General features: G+C 41.3%; 1 protein-coding gene across 3 annotated transcripts in view; it reads right to left on the bottom strand.

Annotated features, from left to right (window-relative positions):
- The window catches only part of DOCK2 (dedicator of cytokinesis 2), a 495,629-nt gene that overhangs the window by 121,771 nt on the left and 355,163 nt on the right, over nt 1–18,695 (bottom strand). For all 3 annotated transcript variants that reach the window (XM_037906215.2, XM_043520976.1, XM_043520978.1), the window contains one exon: nt 17,246–17,340. In XM_037906215.2, the coding sequence (XP_037762143.1) occupies nt 17,246–17,340 (95 nt within the window). The remainder of the gene's footprint in view (nt 1–17,245; nt 17,341–18,695) is intronic.

Genomic DNA, 18,695 nt, shown 5'->3' with positions numbered 1-18,695 from the left:
GCAACAATACTGGAGAAGGATAAAAATAGGTCCCAGCACTCAGTGGAATTGCCATGTGGAGTGTTGCTAAAGGATCCGCCCATAACTGCTTAATCCACCCTTGTTGTAGCACCTATAACAATTACTGTTGTGATTCAAGGTGTAATAGCGGAAGAAGATAGTTACCATAGAGAGGATATATTTTCTATCCAACACCCGAGCTGGTCAAAAATATTCATCACAATTTTGATGAAAAATCTATTCTGTTTTTCAACCAGTTCTAAGTTACAACCAATTGATGGAGTAGCTCCATTGTTGCAACCTCTATGGCAAGCATGTGTAAAGCCCTCTTGCTATATTACCAGCAGGAGAGTGGGGTGGGAGGAGGTATTGTTTCATGGTCTCTGTGTATATAACGTCTTCTGCAGTTTCCACAGTATGCATCCGATGAAGTGAGCTGTAGCTCACGAAAGCTCATGCTCAAATAAATTGGTTAGTCTCTAAGGTGCCACAAGTCCTCCTTTTCTTTTTGCGAATACAGACTAACACGGCTGTTACTCTGAAACCTCCCTGTACCTGGGTACCCAGGCCCCATGGAGGCTCAGCCACTGACAGGAGCTAGGAGGGGTAACTCTTCTTTGGACCAATGAGGGAGGTTTTGCCTATTTTGAGTCTCAATATTTGCTTCCTTAAAATTAAAAAAAGACTACTCTTCTATTGTTAGCTGATGAGAGAAAGTCATTTACACTTGTTTAGTTGACCGACCAATGCAGTAGTGATACTGATAGAGCACCCATGTCTATGACATTCTTTTAACCAGCTTGATATTGCACTCCTAGGATGGTGATGGATTATACTAATCTGAAGTTTTATTTGCCTCAGCTTTTGTAATAAAGCTGCAATGCATGTGAGATGTGGGAGCTGGAGGTCTTCAAACCATTACAAAACTGCATCTTAGTTAGAGAAGCAGCTATATACAGAAGCTATAATGAATAAACTCAGCAACTTCCCAATCTGCTTTTTGAAAACACTTGTAGTTAGAACTGAGCCAAGCCTTCCAAGTTTGATCTGTAAAAAGGCTCGGGAACATTTTACTCAAGACCTCTTTGCAAACCTTGAAATTGTACAGTTATGGACAACCTGTTTTATTCAATGGCTAAATCTAATTGCAAACTGAACGAGCTTGATGATTCATGCATGCATGCATGGTGTTTAACTGGAAGTAAGGATAGCTCGCTATTTTAGAAAATACCTTATGATTTGTCTCACATCATGAGTTTTTTTCAGCAAATGTGGACTCAGCTTGAAATTTAACTTGAATTTCAGCTCCACAGTATTTTTTAGATCTCTAGGTAGTGCCAAGAAAGTTCAAATAAGGTTCAATTGATAGTTCATGAACACAAAAAAAACATACAGATTAATCATGGCAAGGACTTGAACCAAGGCTGATTTCTGTACTATTGTGGATAAAGTCAATTAAAGTCCATCTCTCTGACAATTTCCATTTCAAGCCCTTGTGAGCAGAAAGAGGAAACACAAGCACCTCTTCTGCTGCAACCCCAGTCCCCCACCTCCTGTTCCTCTCTACTCCATACTATCTGTATGGATTTGGGAGGCTGCCAAGAGGACATGTGTACCTTTAAAGTGGCCTTCTGAGCAGCTGAGAGGTATATGACTGAGAGGTACAATATAAGATGATATCAGTATGAGGTGGCAGTACTTAAGCCAGCCTATTTCTCTCTATACTCATACCATGTGCCTAAAAATTACTGTTTCTAATAACTTATATCCTATTACTACAAATGCCATTCTCCCACCTCAATGGATTGGGGAACTTGAAGGGGCTGGGAGTGAAAGGGGAAAGCCCCAGCAGTGAGGGAGGGGGACACTCAGTGAAGAACACCAGGTAGCTCCTCCTCCACCCCAACTCTCTGGCACCCATAGGCCAGTTGATGGGGGGGTGGGGTTGTGGTTAGCCAGCATTTTCCAGCTCCCAGGATTTAAGCTGGAGTAGAGGACATGTGGAGGCTCTTTCAGCTCCGTTCCAGCAGCTCCCCCCGTGCTAGTAATGGGAATCCGGCCTGACAGATGCTGCATGTCTAACTGATCACCCATTTGGAGGCCAGGAGGGAAGTTTTCTCCCCTTCGCCAATTGGCAGAGACAGGAGAGATTTTTCACTTTCCTTGGAGCACCTTCAAGCCATAGTGGGCTAAGCAGGAATGTACTTAGCACCTAACTGAGGTACTTGGGTGAGTTGTTACCATTTGCAGCCAGTTCCCAGTAAGATTTAGAGTAGGAAATGAACAGACACCAGAACTAAAAGAGCTGGGATTTTGGCGATAAGCCTTGAGATCATAGTATAGGGTGAGACATTGGGGCCCTCAGGGGCTGAAGTCCCCACCCTTCTGTGCCCTCTGTCCCCCTCACGAGGGTGGTGGGACTCAAAGCAAGCTGAGTCCTAAGGGGCAGGCTGAGAAGAGCCTACTCTGAGTTACGGGTTATAGGTAAAAGGCCTGTAACCCCTGCACTGAAACCATTTAAATGCCTGGTATTGGAGAGTATGGGTGATGGGTAGGTAGCACCCCTCCCCTGTGGTTAAGTTTAATGAAAGTTGCAGCCTGCCGCTTAAAATCCATCCACATGCTTTGTCCTCATTTCACCGCTGTGTGCCAATCAAGGGGAATAAAATGCTCATGCAAACTCTAATGACTTGTAAAAATCATGCATTAAACCAGCTTCACTAAAACAAAAACTAATTAACTAATTAAATCTAGCATGGAAGAAAAACTCCCAAAAATTCAGTTTAGATGCTTATTCAGTTCTGCTGAGAACTCCACAATCTAATTCCACAAATTTGTCCACCACCCAGCAGGCCCTGCAGCAGGGCACTTCTGTGTCATCTTCTTGAGAAGAAAACCAGTGACCTGATTCTCTTTTCCATTCTGAATGGCAGATGGAACATTTGTGACCCTGGTGTCTAGCCTTGCCAGACATCCGTTTTTTGACCGGAACACCCGGTTGAAAAGGGACCCTGGAAGCTCTGGTCAGCACCGCTGACTGGGCCATTAAAAGTCCCGTCAGCAGTGCAGTGGGGATAAGGCAGGCTTCGTGCCTGTCTGGCTCCGCGCGCCTTCCGGAAGCGGCTGGCATGTCTGGCTCCTAGGCACAGGGGTAGCCAGGGGGTCTCCGTGTGTTGCCCCTGCCCTCAGCACTGCCCCCACAGTTTCCATTGCCCAGGAACCATGGCCAATGGGAACTGCAGGGGTGGTACCTGCGGGCATGGGCAGTACACAGAGCACCCCCCAAACACACTCATAGGAGCCAAAGGGACGTGCCAGCCACCTGAGTCACCTGGAGCCTGCAGCCCTCACACCTTCCTGCACCCTGCTGCAGTCCTAAGCCCCCACCTGCACCCCAAACCCCCAGCCCCACCCCAGAGCCTGCACTCCCAGCTGGAGCCCTTACCCTCTCCCATACCCCAACCCCCGCCCCAGCCCAGTGAAAATGAATGAGGGTGAGGGAGGGAGGATGGGGCAGGGCCAGGGTGTTCAGTTTTGTGCGATTAGAAATTTGGCAACCCTACTGGTGTCTTTAGTGGAGACACCAGCCCAGGCCACTGCCCCTCTCAAATCCTGAGATGTCTTGGAAGTGGGAGCACATTACAGCAGTGAGCAGCACAAATATTATTATTTGTATTGTACTAGTGCCTATGAGCCCTATGCACAAACCAGTACCTGCTGTGCTAGGCGCTGTACAAACAGAACAAAAAGACAGTTCCTGTGCCAGACTTACAATCGAACTAAAGATTACTGCTGATAGCTTTCTTTCTTCTGAACTGGATCAGACAGCATGTAAACTGCAGCCATTCTGAGAAAATGGAGTCAGAATAGTTTCTACAAGCTTGTTGACCATATCAAGTATTCCTGCCAGTTATGAAATGTGTACAAATACTTTGCATCTTATGTGACCTATCGCAGCCAACCGACTCAACTCAAAGTTCTAAGAGTAAAAGAAGAGTTTGCTTGTCAGCCTAATAGCAAAAGCATGTGTGAAACATTACTACTGCAACAATTTATGAAACCGCTCTAGTTCTGAGAATGTTTCTTGAACTCAGGCCCATTTTGAACAGTACATGCTACAAATATTTTGCCCACCTCTAATACAATGCACATGGTCAATGGCTATGTTTAAAATGCTAGAAAGGAAATGTGATTGATTCACAGAACAAAATGTCTTACCAAAATTATAAAATATAATTTGTTGCAGAAAAATTATCTGAAGATCAAGCGCTTGTGCAACATAATAATCTAATGTCTTGTGGACTGTAATACTTGATCTAATTTCAGTTGTTGGATTTAGTGTGCAAGTGCAGGTTTCTGTTGGTGTCCTTTGATATACAGGAGGCCAGACTAGATTTGAACTCTATGGCCTGGTCTATACTTAAAATTTAGGCTGACATAGGTATGGCTTTCAGGGGTGTGAAAAATCTATACCTCTGAGCAACATAGCTACGCTAACCTAATTCCCAGTGCAGACACAGCTAGGTCACTACCGCCACTCAGGAAGGTGGAGTTCCTACAGGGATGGAAAAACCCCTTCCCCATCACAGTATAGGCTGTGTCTTCACAACAGGGTTATGCCGGCAGGGCTACAGAACTGTTGCTATGCCTCGATAGTTTCCATAGTGAAGACATGGCCTGTGATTCTATGATCCTATTCTCCACACCTTGAACATTTTGTAGTCGGCTATAAACTTACAAAGTACACAAAAACGACTGCACAAATTATAAAGCAGTGGAAAACCAGGCCCAAACAATTTAAAATGGCTCATTTACTTACATGAGAAATAGCCTATTTGTCAAGTGGTTGCTCATGGTTACCCTTCCATTTTCTCAGCAGGTCTAACCTGCACACCGGGATTTTTGGAAAAATAATGTTTAGGATTTTTAAGACCTAGCATTGTTTTAACATTTTATACCTGGGCTGCTCATCCCTCAGTTACCCAATGCAAAACAGATTTGGGAAATTAAACCAATTGAATATAAAAGTATGGAGGTTTATGTTCTTGGGGTATTTTTAAATGAATCAATAAATAAAAACACACTAGAACACTTCTAATTGGAACATAAATTCTAATATAAGCTTTAAGGCAACAAAATACAATTTTCCTTTGGCTGTTAAAACCATGTTGGTATTACTAAATTAAAGAAACCCATAAATATTATACTCTGATACTTTATGAATATTGTCAACAACTAGTCTTGTTCATTAGCAATTTTAATTTTACCCAAGCATTCCCTTTGCCCATAAGACCAAATATCTTGCATAACAGCTTGACATAGAAACTAACCTGTGCTATAAATATTAGTTTTTCATTGTGACTTTTTCTCTGAATTAAAAAATATATATATTAAAAAAATCAGCTATCTTGCAGATGACACAACTTTCATTTTCAGATGAACTATGTAAATAAATCACCAGAGCTTTTGTACAGTACAAGAATAATCAAGACCTTCCATAAATGATAGCAAGAAAAGTGCTGGGGGACATCACTGAATGAGAAATTCTGATTGGTGTGGGACTGAGTACATTGTATGACAGGCAGTAGCGTAGAACGTAAATGACATCCCTAGTTATGCATTATAACAGTATTGTTTTAAAGAAGTGTGTGTGCATGCACATGTGCACGTGTCACCCTTACAATGTTTCGCCCAAGCTAACTAGACATGAGGCAGGGGGACCAGACAGCAAATGTGAAAAATCGGGATGGGTAGGGGGTAGGGGTAATAGGAGCCTGTATAAGAAAAAGACCCAAAAATCGGGACTGTCCCTATAAAATTGGGACATCTGGTCACCCTAACATGAGGTGACCATTATTTCTTATACTTATTATATAAAGAATAGCAAATACTAAAAATAATAAATGTCCAAGACAATTAGGTTTTTAATGTTTGTGTGTGTATAAATATATATATATATATATACACACACACACACACAGTCCATAACATATAATATCAGTGTTGTTAAACTTCCTTTGAGCAACCTGATAAATATTTCATTCATGTCAGATAAGTTCATGACATGAAAGGACCAAGACCATAGACATAAAGACATAACTGATTGGAATTTCAGCCTAAAATGAAGTTCTCAAGGTTTTCAAAGAATGAACCACAATTAAATGGAGAAATTGATGGGAGACGCCTCCCTTCCCATCAAATGTAATGTAAAGTAATTTACTTTTAGCTTCTTTTAAGGCACTTCAGCAACTGGAAATAAAGAGGAGAGTCAACATCATGTAAACAACCAAAACTCTTTGGAGGATGGACCACTCTCTGTGACATGGACTATTTATCCTGATGCTTTCTACATTGCCAGCCAAGCTCCTTGCTAGTTTTAGTATGTTTAGCTCTTCATAATGCTGTTTTCCTATCCCCCTGGTACATTTTGATGCCCCCTTCCACCTCCGTTAAAGGAGAAAAAAAAAACCACAAATGGGTGAAATTTGAATGCAGGGTTTATTTTCACTCAGAAACAAAGGACTCCTCCATTTTCACATACTGTCTTTACCAAATAAGCATATGGCTTTGACTCAGCGTATTTTAACTAATTTGTTTTCAAACCAGAAAAGGAACATCTTGAAATGGTACTTCAAAGCCATTTTCTCCTTCATTTTACACCTCCCATTTTCCTCTTCTTTATCATCTGTCTTGCTCAATCCTACAATTCTCCAATGACCGTTAACCTGTCCCCCCACTATCTCTGCAACATGGCCCCCACACATTGCTGCTTCTGCTTTCAAGCAGATAGCACTTTGTCTGAGGGCAGAACTTGAGACAGGACCACTATGTTTTTTTCCCCAATTCCACCCTGTCAAGGTTCCTCCCCCACTCTGAACTCTAGGGTACAGATGTGGGGACCTGCATGAAAAACCTCCTAAGCTTATCCTTACCAGCTTAGGTCAAAACTTCCCCAAGGTACAAAATATTCCACCCTTTGTCCTTGGATTGGCCGATACCACCACCAAACTAATACTGGTTACTGGAGAAGAGCTGTTTGAACACGTCTTTCCCCCCAAAATACTTCCCAAAACCTTGCACCCCACTTCCTGGACAAGGTTTGGTAAAAAACCTCATCAATTTGCCTAGGTGACTACAGACCCAGACCCTTGGATCTTAAGAACAATGAACAATCCTCCCAACACTTGCACCCCCCCCCCTTTCCTGGGAAATGTTGGATAAAAAGCCTCACCAATTTGCATAGGTGACCACAGACCCAAACCCTTGGATCTGAGAACAATGAAAAAGCATTCAGTTTTCTTACAAGAAGACTTTTAATAAAAATAGAAGTAAATAGAAATAAAGAAATCCCCCCTGTAAAATCAGGATGGTAGATACCTTACAGGGTAATTAGATTCAAAACATAGAGAACCCCTCTAGGCAAAACCTTAAGTTACAAAAAAGATACACAGACAGAAATAGTTATTCTATTCAGCACAATTCTTTTCTCAGCCATTTAAAGAAATCATAATCTAACACGTACCTAGCTAGATTACTTACTAAAAGTTCTAAGACTCCATTCCTGGTCTATCCCCGGCAAAGACAGAATATAGACAGACACACAGACCCTTTGTTTCTCTCCCTCCTCCCAGCTTTTGAAAGTATCTTGTCTCCTCATTGGTCATTTTGGTCAGGTGCCAGCGAGGTTACCTTTAGCTTTTTAACCCTTTACAGGTGAGAGGAGCTCTCCCCTGGCCAGGAGGGATTTCAAAGGGGTTTACCCTTCCCTTTATATTTATGACACACCCCAACTCTCACATACGAATAACCAGAACTTGACAGTACTGCAGCCAGCAATTTTGTATGTTCAACCCCTGAAACCCAAACATCACATAGCTAGAGATACTTTTAGGAACCTGAGAGATACGGCCATATAACTGCATATTTACAGTTTTGCTATCAGAACAGGAGGTTGTAACAGGGATTTAAGGTTCCATGAAAATAGAAGGAATGTTTGGACAGCCTTGGTTTTAGATGCCTCTAACTTACATGTTGTCATTGTTGTTATGACTAGAAATGCTTTGCTGGTAAGGAGAATAATGAATTGTTATTGGCTGTTGCTAGGGAAATTGTTAGCCTAATAGGGGCTATTTATGAGTTATATGCTTTGTCCAGAGAAAATTTATAAAAAGTTTAGTTATAAAGTGTGCTTTGGAGAAGTCTGAGGAAGCTTTCCTTTGGGCAAGGATTTCATAGCTAAGTTCCCCAGCTGCCCCCTGGAAGCCTGGCTGTTGATTCCTTGAAGTCATTTCAGACTTTTTAGGTAAATATACATATTTTGAAATGCTCTAACCTTACTGCGACAGCATATTTGTGTGTGCATGCTTGAGATTTAATAAGAAAGTAGTTTTAGGTAAAAGCACTCTTGCTTGTATCAATCATTTATCAGATGGATGAGCTGTATCCCCATTGATTTATTCCTGACACTACCTGAAGAGAAACAGTTAAGTTACCACTGCGTTGGGTTCTGAAACTTCTGGGTAACACTTTCACTCCCATCTTCAAATGAATCTACTGGCCTCCCAAATATTGAATGACGGTTCTAAAATCCCTTCCTTATGGTTAAAACTCTCTACGATCTTGCATGTTGCTCTCTGATTCTCTCCCCTTTCCTTATCTAATATTCATCTTCTTTCTCCCCCCTCCCTTTTCAGAAGGTCACCTACTGTTGTATATTAGTCTTCTCTTCAACTCTTGCCACTTGGAACAGCATTGCCAAGTGTGTCTCAGTCTCAAAGTTAACGTCTCTTCTCAAACTTTATCTTAAAATACATTCTTTTCTTCGTACTCTTTTCTTCTATTATTATCCCTGTGGCCAAATGCTTTTATTTATTCAAATATCTGTACAATGTCATTACCACGGACTTAAGATATTCTACTTGTAGCAAATAATCCTTTTGGATAGAACAATAAAATATTTTTTTTCATGCCATCGTCATAGAAATGGAAAAGCAGATTTTGTGCCCCAGATAGCACATTTTCATGACATGCTTGCAAAGATCTTTTACGCCAGTGCATTGTGTAATGTATACCACTGGCTTGCTATGGATTATTTATCTCTGTAAAGCATTTGGGGATACAGTGAGGAAGACACTAAAACTAAAGTTATTATCTGTACCCCACTTTATCATTTGTTGCCTTTTATTCACTAGATCTAATATATATATTAGGATATATGCACATTTGACAACACTTCACCTTGAACAGTCCCTTGATATATGTGTTAACTACTTCTGCTAAACAATCTGTTCTACACTGTATTTAGCAGTGAGTCTCTGGGTTAGTTTCCCAGACCTAAAGAAGAGCTCTGTGTAAGGTCGTCTCTCTAGCCAACTGTGTTTAGTTCAATAAAAATATTTCCTGACCCATCTTCTCTCTCTAATATCCGGGACTAATGGCTACAACAACACTACATACAACATTTCCCTGTAGCATTTTTAAGTGGCAGGGGAGACCCAAGAAGCCATTAGTACTATTCAACTTAAAAGCGTGTTTAAGGCCACAGAAGAATGAAGCCGTATTTTTGGTATTGGTTTTTGTTCATGGAGAGTACAATGGTAATCATATGAGAAGTCAGTTTAAAAATTGTTAAATGGAGTGTTGTATATGAAAGGAAAGTTACAGTGGGGAGTATAGCTCCCTATTAGACCAGTAAGAGGAGCTGTTCATTGTAACAGACCAGTAGCAACTCTCAGAAGTAGGAGAGTAGGTAAGGCAGGAAAAACTGACATGAGAAGGAAATAAAGGGAGTATCACTAGAGATGCAGGGTGACAACCAGACCCTTCAATTAGACTAGGGAATTTTTCCCCTTTATTGGATTAACTGTTGGATAGTCAGTAAAGCTCTATTCATAGGCGGTTCAAAACAAATCCAAGTTAGGCAAAGCTGAACTCTATACAGATAGCACAGCAAATTCAGAGGTAAAATTTAAGCCAATATATAATGCAAAAACAATTCAGTTTGCTAAGTGGAACATTATGTAACCCACTCATGGCTCCAGTCCAGTCTTCATTTATGAGGTCATCCCTAATTAGTTTAGATAGTTGTGATACCACTCACACTCCCCTTATCTTTCTGTACCTGTCTAGGATATGAGAGAGAGACTGGTGAGGGAGTCCCACACACCACGTGCAGTATAATGAACCACTTTTAGCGTGTGCAAACTTATCTACACTTTGCTTCCTTTTGCCTCCAACTACATGCATTCTGTTTTTAGGTCTGCATATTGCAGTATATCGTAGTGCACTAGAAAAATCACTCCACTGCTACAGCCAGCACTTGTCCTGCTGGATGCAAAACAACAGAAAAATGAATAGGAGCATTTGGGAGGGCTGTCAGGCTTTGTGAATGCCTATAGAGAGCCAGCACCAACTACACTCTGCCATTGGCTAGATTTCTCAATAGAGCTGCCTTACAATCTGTCATTTTCATTTCTCCAAATTCAGAAATGGGAGGCTTTCTTGGTAAAATGTACCCTAAGAGGTTTAAAAAGCCCTCTAAATAATCCACTGCACAGTAAATATGGGTTCTAAGTGTGCTGAATGCTTATGAATGCAATGTTGGGCCCATCAACCCTTACTTATCTTAAAAAAACAACTGGCACTCCCCAAGATTTTCCTATCACCACTTTGGTCTGGGGTAATTTAAGTGTTTAAAAAGGCACTCTGAGAAATCAAATTTAGCTTCAATTTTAACTTTTTTAAGATATAAGAACAACAGAAATGGTTCTACAATAAAAACAAAACAAAACCACCACCAATGACAATAACCTTTCCCTGCAGCAGTGGATGCCCCAACATTACAGCATTAAGAGCCTGAAAGTAAAACAGACTTAAATAATTTCCACCAGCCATGCGCAGAGAGCTGCAAAATGTACATAATTAAATAATGTAAGGTGTTGTTAGCAGCACTGATGAATACATTTCTTTACAATCTATGATTTTTAATCCGACCGTCACTTTAAACATTTTCATTTGGCTGGAACATGGAAGCTTTATAGCAATATAAATATAAACCCTAAGCCTGCCTGGATCAAATTGTCCCACAGAATTATTAGTCATAAGGGGGCATTACAGACAAAGTGTAATATCACAAGTGAATTTCTAATGTCAATTGATGCAATGTAGATATTGGATGATCCCCAAAGGAATACGATCTGAGCAATGATAGACATGTTATTGCTCTGTAGAATTAAAAATACTGTATTCGTGAATGATGCAGAAGCTGATATTTTTTCCTAGATGTACAGAACAATTTAGACAAGAAAAGTTTTATATGCCTGCAAATAAACAAGGGATTGGTTATTTACCAAAGTACTAAAATGCTGCTTTTTCAGATTAATCTCCTGTACATATAAAGTAATTGCTAATAGAAGAAGCACAAGAGGGTAGAAGAAATTTTTACTCAATTAAATTTGCTCATTATGAACCTAAACCTGCCTCAGACAGTGAAACAACCTGGTAGTAATTGCTGTCCATAGAATCTTACCTGGAGAGCAACTATGAATGATCAGCAAGAATGTGCCTAGACAACAACTCCCCCAGTCCTGCCAGGAAAAGGAGTAAAAGGACAGCCAGGGGTAACTATATAGCCATGATTCAAAGAACATGTTAAACAAGGTCCAGACATCTCTGACTCCTAATTGCTGTCAGCATAAACCAAGAGACATCTGAGTCACAAAACACAAAAACAGCAGATCTCTTCTGGAAAGACGATTCCATTGAAATTCTAGGTAAAAGCCCAATCAACATAATCAAAATTGAATTTGGTAGCTTAATAGTTCAATTCAGCTTAACCAAGTCTTTTCCTAAACACTCACTTCTTCCAGGAGGCTGACAAATACCAACTATATTAGTTACCCTCTCCTCTCTCCATTTCACAATAATTACTCCTGGGGGGTGGATTCTGCACCAAAAAAATAAAAATTGTGCATACAATATTTTAAAATTCTGCAAATTTTATTTCTCAAAATAACACTATATAATCATGCTAGTTTCAATTATTTTGGTAATTCATTTCAAAATAACTGTCAGCAAGTATGCCTCTAACACCCCCACACACACACACACACACACCAATTCCCCCAGGAATAGAGAGTTAAAGAAACGCCTGTGGCAACCCAGTTCCTGTTTCTCTGCCCCTGAGGACAGCTGGGGGATGGGAGGGGGACACACTCACACCCTCCTCCCCTAGAGCTCACAACGGTAAATAGGTTGAGAACCATTGGGTTAAACAAAGGCAATGTAATCCCCTCCTGGCTCTGGAAACATGCTCTGATTATCCTTACCCTAGTCAAACAAATTACTGCTAAATAATGGCAGAAGGACATCTTATTATCCAATACCAGATGGAAGAGCTAACCAACCTCCTATCAATGGAAGGTATGAAACTAGGGTTTCCAATTTTGGTTGGATGGATTCCTGGAGATTTCATCACATCACATAATCTTTAATTCCTGGAGACCCCAGGGCAATCCTGGAGGGTTGGCAACCCTAAATGAAACTCTCCCAATGGGACAAGAGGAGTTTCAAACCTGAGAAAAACAAGATGATATTAGGCAAACCACACACTACAACACAAATGCCATCTGTTTCTCATACATTCTCCCCCTTCTTTCCTTTTTTGCTTTATTGTAAACACATTTTCTAACATTGTATCTTTCAAATGATGTTTTGAATGGTGTGTGTGTGTGTGTGTGTGTGTGTGTGTGTGTGTGTGTGTGTGGTCAGTAGAGCAGACAGACCTGGAAGTACTAATGTGTCTGATATCTAGAACAACTAAGAAAAAAATTAGCATGCCTTCTAGTCATGTTTTCTACCTAGCAAGGCTTTCCTAAGGCGCCCATTGTCATCTTGTACATTGTCCATTATTTTTTCTTGCCTTAAGATATACTTTTGAAATATCAGATACATTGTTTATACAAGCCTCTCCTCTCAAACACATTACAATAAGTGATTTCCATTTTCATTTCCTGGATCTGTGCAGTTCTGAGAAGTCTACATATAGCAGGAGTGCAGTAGTGTCATGACTGGGGTGTGGGTGGTCAGGCCTAATGGCTGGAGCAAGAATCAGGCTTAGTGGTTAGAGCAGGAGTTGGGAGTCAAGAACCAGAGCGATGGGTTGGAGCCAGAGTCAGAAGCAAGCAGGAAAGCAAGACTGGAGCCGGACAGGAACAAGGCAGTGTCATGGCTGGGAATAGGGTGACCAGATGTCCCCATTTTATAGGGACAGTCCTGATATTCAGGACTTTGTCTTATATAGGTGCCTATTACCCCCCACCCCTTGTCCTGATTTTTCATACTTGCTGTCTGGTCACCCTAGCTGGGAACCAGGAAAGCACAAGAGTGATTGCTGCTGCAGGCACACACACTGAACAGCCAACAACCTGCTGCTGCTCAATGACCTTAAAAGCAGGCCTAGGAGCTTCCTTCAACTAGTCAGGCAGTCTGGTCAACCAGGTGGTCATACCCTAACCCAGCTGAGCTCTTTAATCTGGCTGGAGGCTAAGCTAGCTGGTCCTCAGGCTCAGTTGAAGGAGCTCATGCCTGACAAGGAGGAGAACTCAAGTGATTAGCTAGGTTAACAGAGTGGGCTTGGGAAAGGCCAAGACTGCCAATTTGTGACAAAAAACTGAGGCAGGTGAAAATAAATAATAAATAATTTGTATTGCCTGGTTTATTCTACACTTTCTCAAAACACTTTTTGGGTGCATCGTCACTGCAGAGGTAATGCCAGACTCTTACCCAAGTTTTAGCCCAACCCCCTGTCCCACCCCATCTACATACAAACATTTTCCCGGTTTTGGAGGTGCTTTAAGCCTGGGCTACCTTATTCAGTTGTTGGGGGAAGGAGAATGGGAAGATATATAGAGCCCAGTCTCTGCTTTAACTTGGACTGTAAACCACGTGTTGCAGTGAGTGATTCAGACTAAATCATTGGAGTACTGATAGTTATCCAGTGCCTTTTCATATTGCCCCCTGAAAGGCAGGCAAATTGTCCCAAAATTGACTGGGAAAGAATCAGTATGTCCCAGCACAAATAACCATGGGCTTTGCCCTCAGACACACACAGGTGAGTGCAGAAACAGTGAGGACACAGTGACACAGGCAGAGGTTTGCTGGGGGGATGCTTATACCTGGACTAGGCGTCCTTGGGTGCTGATCACCCTGGCTAATTCTGCAGTGCTGACTCACCCACACTTAACAGCAATTTGCATTAAAAAATGGTCAGTATTGGTCATGGTCGAGCATGAATGGCAATTGTGCACACAAATTGTAATACAACCATTGTGAAGATATGAGTATACAATGTGTGTATCTTTGGATGTATGATACACAAACATACTATTTCCATTCCAACAATATGAAATATTTCAGATAACTACAATAAGTTTTAAAAGTAGCTTATTAAACTCTGATTTGTTCATGAAAATGACTCCACAAGTAAAATATTTCTATACTGGACATAAGTCTGAAAGAAATTAACAATGTGATTAATTTGACATTTAAGAGTGTATTGTTCCAACACAACTGGCGTAGTCATTTACAGAAATTTCAATCACTGTGAATGTTCAGTCCTGTTTCCATTGATTTGAATGGCAAATGGAATCAGGATCACCACATTACATGTCTAAAGAATGGAGATATTGTATTTTCCTGCCTTCTTTTTTTAAACCACACTAAAAGCACCTGGAGACGTTCTAAGAATGATGACAGATATCAGGTAAAATCCTGAGTACTCATCTCAAGAAAATGTGTCAATCCCCTTAAATAACATGAAGCACAAATGAGCAGGATTTCAGCTGTGCCAAATGCCAATATGTTGATATTACACTTAAAGAACAGATGTCCTGATGTTCTTGAATGAGGAAGTTTGAAAGGAACCTGTCTATAACCAGTGAGATCTTTAAAATTCAGGTTTCCAGCCATCTCCCTAGTGACTACTGATCTTTGATGAGGGAATTATTCAACAATGGGTACCTTCCTGCAACTGAATTCAATAAAGAAGGTTTTAGAAGTTAAAATAGGAATTAGGTTTGTCATGTTTTGGAGCACCACTGCTTTGGAGTATGAATTCTGTAAATATTCTACTAAGCACATCAACACTCAAGGATCTGCCCCCAACACTTTGTCGGAGGCAAATCTATTCAGATGATGTAAGGATTTGGCAGTTAGTGGGTGCCCAGCTGGCTAAGTTTAGAGACACTTATAAACAAGACATATGGTTCCGACAACATACAGCTACTTAAAACCCACATTGTAAAGTTTACATCTTACATTATTAATGATATAGTCCCATAAGGGGGTGACCTCAATGTGATGATGCCAAAAATTAATGATAATGTCTGCCACATAAGACAAAGAAGAATCTTCCAATTCCTATATGGATCAAACAACTGGACAAGTGAAAGAGATTAATTAACAGCTGCTCAGAGCAGTGCTGTATTTCCCTTTACCTCATCCCTTCCCCTATTCTCTCAGTCATGGACTACAAATACTAACCCCCCTCTCCCTCCCTCCACACATCAGTCTGAATATCCCAAAGTGTCTAGAAACAATGATACACCTACCTTGAGTCTTCCCATATTGCCCTCCCAATGTAATTCAATCCTGGAGCACCGTGATTTAGTATAACTGTGAGGAGGCACTTCAGTTTACTCACCTATTCATTACCATTGCTGTTTGTCCTACAGTAGCTCCTGGAGACCCCAAATTAGATCCTATCATGTTAAGTGCTGTATATACATGTAGTATGAAAAAGTGCCTGCCCTGCAGAGCTTACAATCTAAATAGACAGGACAGAGAAAGGCTGAGAGGGAAAAAGAGGCACAGAAGGGTTAAGTGACTTACCCAAGGTCACAAAGTCAGTCAGTGACAGAGCTGGGAATAGACCCCCCAAGTCTCCTGAGCCTCAGTCCTTTCCTGCCTGATAAAAAGTGTCACGGTACCCACTTATAACCAAAATAGCTAATGCCTCGTTCACAGAAGGAATCTTCCCTTTTGTCAAAATTCAGGGCAACTGCACCTGCATTGCCCCTCTGTGGTTCACCCAGGGCACTCACTTTCAGGTCTCTGCTCCCAGCTGTCCCCTCAGCTAGGGAGAGAACTACATTTCCCTCCCTCCTGACTGGGATTTTTCCAGGCTGCACAGTTCTCTGCCTATACTGTGATACTGCAAGCAAGCCAGAATGTCTCAACAGGCCAATGTGTGCTCTTTGCTCTCTCTTCAAAGGCTATGAACAACTATAATTACCAGTAGAGTTACCACACAGCTCACTCTAAGCAAGCACATTTACTCTTAAGGTGCAAGCATTGCAGAGAAAACATAAAAAACAGAAGGTTACCAGCGGTCAGCCAGCAGTCTTATGGATCCACAGTAGGCCTTAGTTATATGAGCCTTCATTACCTCCCACCTGGATTATACCTGTAATATATATGGGCATGAAGCCATCAACCGTTAGGAATCACCAACTCATACAGGAAGCTGCAGCACATCTCTTCAGTGACATGGGCTATAGCGAGCACATCAGATCTGTCCTCTTCTCTCTACATTGGCTTCTCATAGAATATGAAGTCAAGTTCAAAGTCTGAGTCCTTATCTTCAGGGCCCACAATGGCCTGGTCCAACATGTCTAAAATATTGCCTAAAGGTCTAGGATGGAGGCCATGGCTGACAATTCTGCTCCTCTAGAACAAAGGAACTTTCCACCATGAGGGTAAAGCTCAATTATATAGGAGACAGAGCTTTCTTGGGGGGCAAGTACACACTATTCTCCCTCTGGAGAGATAACGAGAGAGAGAACAAACCACACACGACAGACACAGTTTTGGAAGGCACTCTGATAGACGGGGCCTAGACAGTCTCTATTCACTCCTTGGCCTCTTTACTGAGTTTGTCGACATGGAGACCAACTCTGACTCTTCTTTGTGATGCTGACACCTATCTATTAGAAACCCATTTCCTCTTGCTTGTCAGTCTTTGAAAAGTGAACCAAAGGCATAGGCAGTTTTTTCCATGCATTATGTAAGTCGATTATCTCAGATAGTGTAAACATTTTTGATACGAAGTAAAACTGAAAAGGCATCTGGAACAGGGAACTCTGCCTATTTTGTGTGTTAAAACATGGAATAAGACGTTCACTTCACTAGCACCAGGCTCCCTTTCAGACTGCTGAAACCTTGAAATTGTTCGGAGGGCTCTATTTACCTGTTCTGCACCATGCTCATTGCCATCCAGTCCGAAGGGTAAACATTCTTTCCTATGAGATCTTTAAACATGATGAATGTTTCCATCAAAAAGTCCTAGAACAACAAAACACAATACAACTATGATTTTATATCCTGCAGACTTCATATTCCAAAGCCAACTCTCTGCTCTGCGGAAAGCATCAAAGGAGAGGGCTCCATCCTGTTCCCACTGAAGTCAATTGCAAAGCTACCAATGACATCAATGGCAGTGGAATTGGGACCAAAATCCTGTAAAAATAGCAGTTGTGGGCTAGAAATAAAAGTTAAAGGCATGTTACACTGAGCTCTTGAGCAATAAGCCATAGATGAATGGACAGAAAAACAATTCACAGTAAACGGCATTAAATTTAGGCACTTGGGAGTAGAATTGTTGAAGAGTTGTTTACCATTTAGAAGAGTCATCGCTTAGAAAACTTGAATTTTTTTTTAATTTAGCAATTTTTCAAAATACACATTTCTAAAGATAGAATGCAAGTTATATTCAGAAATTATTCATATAAACTTATAAATACACACAACCATTCATACAAAAAACAACAAAACCAAACCACTTCTCTTTTCTAAAGAACACTTACCAAAGAGACAGAGATTATTGCAATATAATCATTAACACAATTATTCTATCATTAAGTGTTTGCATATATGGAGGTTTACCCCCAAGGTTTCTGTAATGAGCTTTAAGAGGCAGCTACTGAATTGTGAGGCCAATCACTCAAAGTGCCATCAACTCCCACTGGTACCACATAAGTGGCACTCAGCAGAAGATTTGGCTCTTTCTTAACAGTCAAATTGGTTAAGGGTAACCAAATGAACAATGTCTCTGAACAGCATAATACGGAAACAATTTTTTATCACCACGATTGTCAGGACATGGATTGCACTCTCAGCAAATTTGCGGATGATACTAAACTGGGAGGAGTGGTAGATACGCTGGAGGGGAGGGATAGGATACAGAAGGACCTAGACAAATTGGAGGATTGGGCCAAAAGAAATCTGATGAGGTTCAATAAGGATAAGTGCAGGGTCCTGCACTTAGGACGGAAGAATCCAATGCACCGCTACAGACTAGGGACCGAATGGCTAGGCAGCAGTTCTGCGGAAAAGGACCTAGGGGTGACAGTGGACGAGAAGCTGGATATGAGTCAGCAGTGTGCCCTTGTTGCCAAGAAGGCCAATGGCATTTTGGGATGTATAAGTAGGGGCATAGCGAGCAGATCGAGGGACGTGATCGTTCCCCTCTATTCGACACTGGTGAGGCCTCATCTGGAGTACTGTGTCCAGTTTTGGGCCCCACACTACAAGAAGGATGTGGATAAATTGGAGAGAGTCCAGCGAAGGGCAAGAAAAATGATTAGGGGTCTAGAGCACATGACTTATGAGGAGAGGCTGAGGGAGCTGGGATTGTTTAG

This window comes from Chelonia mydas, chromosome 8, assembly GCF_015237465.2.
Source record: "Chelonia mydas isolate rCheMyd1 chromosome 8, rCheMyd1.pri.v2, whole genome shotgun sequence".
NCBI lineage: Eukaryota > Metazoa > Chordata > Testudines > Cheloniidae > Chelonia > Chelonia mydas.
Note: the sequence above shows the minus strand (reverse complement) of the source record. Positions and strands in the feature narration are given on the sequence as shown.